A 4,803-nucleotide genomic window follows, 5' to 3' on the forward strand; every position below is an offset into this window, starting at 1 on the left:
TGGACGCCGGGCGTCGTGTCGGGGCCGCTGCCCGCACTGCCCGCCGGCCCGGCCATTGTTCGGGCCCCACCCCTGATGAATATTCACGCCGCGCGGGCGCCTCGGCCCGCGCCCTCCCCGGCAGGGTAGGGGTGTGAGTGCGTTTCCGCCGGTTTTTCCTGCCTGAGGAGGAAAGGGGGAGCTGTTTTCTCTCTCCTCAGAATATATTTTTGGTGTCCCGTTTCTCCTCCTCCCGCGCCGCCGCCGCCCCCTCCCTCCCCACCTCGCTCCCCGCCTCGCTCCCCGCCTCCGCCTCCGCCTCCCGGGTTATCTTTGTCTCGCTGCCTCGCGCTCACTCGCTCAACTCTCGGCGCCGCCGCGGCCCCACGCTCCGGGCCCGTCCTCAAGGCGCGCGGCGCGGGGCGCGGGCGCCGGGGCCTGAGGCGGCGGGCGACGCCCGGGGGCCTGACGGCCGGCCCCGCGCCATGGTGTGAGCGCCGCCGCCGCCCGCGCACGCTCCGTCCGCCCTCCGCGCGGCCCGGCCGGCCGAGAGCCCCGAGCGGCCCGAGAGCGCAGCCGAGCCCGCCGCCGCCGCCCCCGGCCCCGCGAGGAGAGTCCCGGGCCGGCCCGGCTGCCGCGCGAGGAGCGCCGTCGGCGGCCTGGTCTGCGGCTGAGATACACAGAGCGACAGAGACATTTATTGTTATTTGTTTTTTGGTGGCAAAAAGGGAAAATGGCGAACGACTCCCCTGCAAAAAGTCTGGTGGACATCGATCTCTCCTCCCTGCGGGTGAGTGGGCCCGCGAGCGGGCGCGCGGGGAGCGGGGAGCCGGCAGCCGGCAGCCGGCAGCCGGGGCCGCGCCCTGGTCGGCCGGGCGCTCGGGCGCCGCCGTGGGCAGAGCCGCCGGCGCGGCGGCCCCTTTGTCTGCCTGTGCGGGCTGGTGCGGGGCGGGCGCTACCCTCCGCCGCCCCCACGCCCCGAGCCCGCCGCGCGACCCCCGGGCGCCGGGGGACCGCGCGGGGCGAAACCCACCTCTTTTGTCACCGCCCTTTCTCTCCAACTGCCCTGCTTGATTTATTCATTTTTTGGCTTCTTTTAAATGATAACCCCTCCCCTCCTTCCTCTCCAGGATCCTGCTGGGATTTTTGAGCTGGTGGAAGTGGTTGGAAATGGCACCTATGGACAAGTCTATAAGGTTGGTGTGGGCGCCTTCTTTGTTTCCCGTGGCATGTGGAAACTTCTTGTTGGGGGACGAGGAGAGGGTGATAAACAGGCTGCTGACTGGAGGCCACGCCGCTTGGCCAAAGTTGGGAGAGGGGTTTCGCCTTGCAGTCCCTCTGTTTTTGCACACCGAGTTTATATTCAGACTGGCCTTAAAAGACCTCATTTCCTGGCTTTAAGATAAGGAAATAAGCTACACTCTTAGGCATGCACTTTACTTCAAAAAAATGGAAAAGCATTTTTAAAAAATAAGACAACCTGAATTTTCTCTTTTTTTCCCCCCAAATCTGGCCTCCTGAGTTTGTGTGTAAATTAAAATACCGTGGAGGCGGGCCTTGCCTCTGACGATCCTAAACCACTGCTTTGGCCATCGTGAAAATTGTCATCATGTTTCAGCCTCCACTCAGTGCTTGCCAGTTGCTCAAGGTGGGGAGTTTGGCGTTACCTGGGAATACTTTATAACTGTGGTTGTCATCCTTTCTATTGATGGATACGTATTTTGGGGAAGCAGGGAGGAGTGTGTGTTTGGGCAACAGGAGCAGGAAGAATTACAGTGTGGGGATTATAAAATCTGAATTCCAGGAATAACCTGTTTGACAGCTGTGTAATTGAAACAGAAATGACGGAGAGCGAAGAGAATATAGAGGATGCCCTGGTTTCACACCCACCCAGGTCTTTATCTTTTTTGAAAATTTTAACACCCACCCTCCACCCCAACGATAAATGAAACTAGCAAATCTGGAGACTGAGTCTGCGCTGAGTAGCTGACACCTGATGTGACTAACAGTGTTCATTTTATCCATTGTACAGTCTAGAGATTATGAAAGAGCTGTAGGGAATGGAGGCACAGGCCTTGAAAATTCAGAACGGAATGTTAAATTCTTCCTGTCTTGATTCGTTTCTCATTACTGAACGTTTTCTAAAAGTTTAATCTGCACTGGGGGAGTGTTCTGTTAGAGTCGGTACAAGGTTAGGGAAGCAGGGCTTTGTGGTTCACCGTGAAGAATTGTCATTGTCTCATTAAAAATGGGTGGAGTTGGGGGGGGGTTGGAAGCTGACTGTAGACGTTTTCTTAGGCTAGATTAAGTGTGGATCTTATTGTCTGTCTCTTTTCTGCTTTGTGAGTAGAGTTTATCTATCACTTAAACGCCTCTCCTCAGCCCAAACTTCTAGCCTGGGCAGTGTACTTACTGGACTGTGGTCCGAACTTGGGTCAGTATTCTTAGGTGATCTCAAGTGTATTAGCTTGTGTTTTGTTGGTTAACTCTTGGGGCCGGGGCCAGATTTTTGAATTTGAAAGAGAGCCCTGTTAACTCAGCTTGCCGGGCTCAACTGAATTTGGAAGGCTTTGGAAAATTTTGGAGAAGATTGTGTTGCAATTCGCTGAGTGGTTGGTAACTGGCTAAAGGATACTCTCCCGGGTCTGTTGTTTGTTTAAGCATCAGTCAGTTTTTTTCTAACCCAGTTTTTTCTCGCCAAATCTAAGTGGTGATTGTAGTCTTCCAAGTGAATTAGCCAGAGCTTGTTTTTGACCTGGTTACACAGTAGTTGGATTGTTTGTCTTATTTGGTCAGCATGGATGTTAAGGGCAGAGAAGTAAGCCAGAAGGTAATATAGTCTTTAAACCTTAAGAAAAAGGAAAGAATGAAACCCCAGTTTGTCTTTATTGGTTTTAAGAGGTGGGAGCTGTTTATGGTAAGAGTTTAGTCAAGTTCATTGTTATTTCCCCTCATTGCCTTTTTAGTTCCATTCCCCCAAGCTTTTGAACTAGGTTTGCTGAGCGCTATGTTTGACAAGTATTTGGGATACTGGCATGACACAGCTCTCTGACTACAAAGTCTGTGCAGTTGAGAATTTCTCTAATTATGCAAACCTAAGAAATAAAATCCGTGCAAAAGTTGCCTACAGTCCAGAACAAAATAGTGCCTGAGGTTTTGCTCATAAGCAGTTACATTTTTATATTATGGAAAACTTGAAACATAAAGACTAGAGAGCTCGGTTTATCAGCACATGACTAATCTTGTCTCATCTGTATTCTTCTTCTCCTTTATCTTAATGTAAACCCCAAATGCCATTTCAGTCATAAATACTTGAGAATATTTCTTTTTTACAAAATCACATTGTTGTTATCACACTTGGAAAAATGTCTTACATTTACTGTTAACATTTTCCTGATTGTCTCATACATCAGGAAAATTTTTTTACTCTACGTGTTTTTTTTTTTTTTACTATAACAAGAAGTTCTTTAATGTTTACAAGCAGGTACTGGGAACTTCAGTCTTAGAGGTGGTAAAAATAGCAGAGCATCTCTTTTTTCCTCTTTTTAAGTATTTAATTTCTAGAACCATTTACCATTATGCATAGGAGTTCATTTTGGATTTTTGTTGGATAGGAGTTCATGATTTGCTTGTGGTAGCTTTGGGATTAGATTATTAACGCTCTAGAGTTTGTTTATTGCTGCTAAACATCCTTTAGGATGAATTCGAAAAATTTTTTGTTGCTGAATTGTTACTTATAAAAAGGTCTTTATTTTTAAACATAATTTTAGGTAAAAAAAATCTGGAAGCTGAACAACTTGTGGTCCTAATTTATTTTAGTGTCATTTTCTATTTTTCAGTAGTGCAGAGGTTGCTTATTTTGAGGCAGCTATATATACATGAAGTGAATGAGTGGAAAAGAGAGTTTTCCGAGATTTGATATGTCGTATGAAATAGCTTTTTTTGGGGCGAATGACTCCCCTGCAAAACTGTGCTAATGGTAGACCCCTCATTTATTGAAGAAAGGGAGGGGAGGGGTTTGTGTGTGGCCGTAGGGCTGAGAGTGACCTTTGGGAATGGTAGAAAGGTTAGGGAGTAGTGGGAATTTCAAGGAGATGTTACTTGGACTTCAGGAGAGACAGCCTCTTTAAGCAGTGAGGAGCCACTGAAAGATTTTGTTGGAATTGGGGATCTCTGAGAGTGGGGGACTTGATCCAGTTTTTTGGGGATAACTTCTAATTTTCTGTATCTCTGACAACAGTGGTAAATGGTCTGGTATAGTTGAACAGTATATAACTTCATCTTAAAAGAGGGAGGTGAAAAACAGGGTATATTCTGTTTAGAGAAATTATTTTCACCCTTAGGTTTTCGAGAGAAGGATACTCATAAACTTAAGATTATAAATTTTCTCTTCACAAGTTTACATTCAGAATACCATGTATTTATAAAAGAAGTGTCTGGTACAATCAGTGAGGACAATGATAGTGTGAAAAATTAAAACCAGAAGTAAATCAAGTTTGTTTCCATGTTATTTTGGATTTTATTGTTATTTTGTTTTGAGACAGAGGTTTGCTCTGTTGCCCAGCATGGAGTGCAGTGGCACCATGTCCACTCACTGTAACCTCCGCCTCCTGGGTTCAAGTGATTCTGCTGCCTCAGCCTCCTGAGTAGCTGGGATTACAGGTGCGTGCCATCACGCCCAGCTAATTTTTGTATATAGAGACGGGGTTTCACCATGTTGGCTGGGCTGGTTTTGAACTCCTGGCCTCAAGTGATCTGCGTGCCTCGGCCTCCCAAAATGCTGGGATTGTATACAGGCATGAGCCACTGCACCCGGCCTTATTG

General features: G+C 48.1%; 1 protein-coding gene across 50 annotated transcripts in view; it reads left to right on the plus strand.

Annotated features, from left to right (window-relative positions):
* Nucleotides 1-337: 337 nt before the first annotated feature.
* MAP4K4 (mitogen-activated protein kinase kinase kinase kinase 4) overlaps nt 338-4,803 on the plus strand; it is a 191,719-nt gene continuing 187,253 nt past the window's right edge. For 42 of the 50 annotated variants that reach the window (XM_045368703.2, XM_015433294.4, XM_074011139.1 and 39 more), the window contains exons 1-2: nt 338-769; nt 1,110-1,175. In XM_045368703.2, coding sequence (XP_045224638.1) covers nt 713-769; nt 1,110-1,175 — 123 coding nt within the window. In that variant the 5' untranslated portion in view covers nt 338-712. Of the gene's footprint in view, nt 770-946; nt 1,176-4,803 lie in introns of those variants that run through there. The other 8 variants (XM_065526670.2, XM_065526672.2, XM_065526662.2 and 5 more) reach the window with 3 other exon arrangements.

The sequence above is a fragment of the Macaca fascicularis genome, chromosome 13 (genome assembly GCF_037993035.2).
Source record: "Macaca fascicularis isolate 582-1 chromosome 13, T2T-MFA8v1.1".
NCBI lineage: Eukaryota > Metazoa > Chordata > Mammalia > Primates > Cercopithecidae > Macaca > Macaca fascicularis.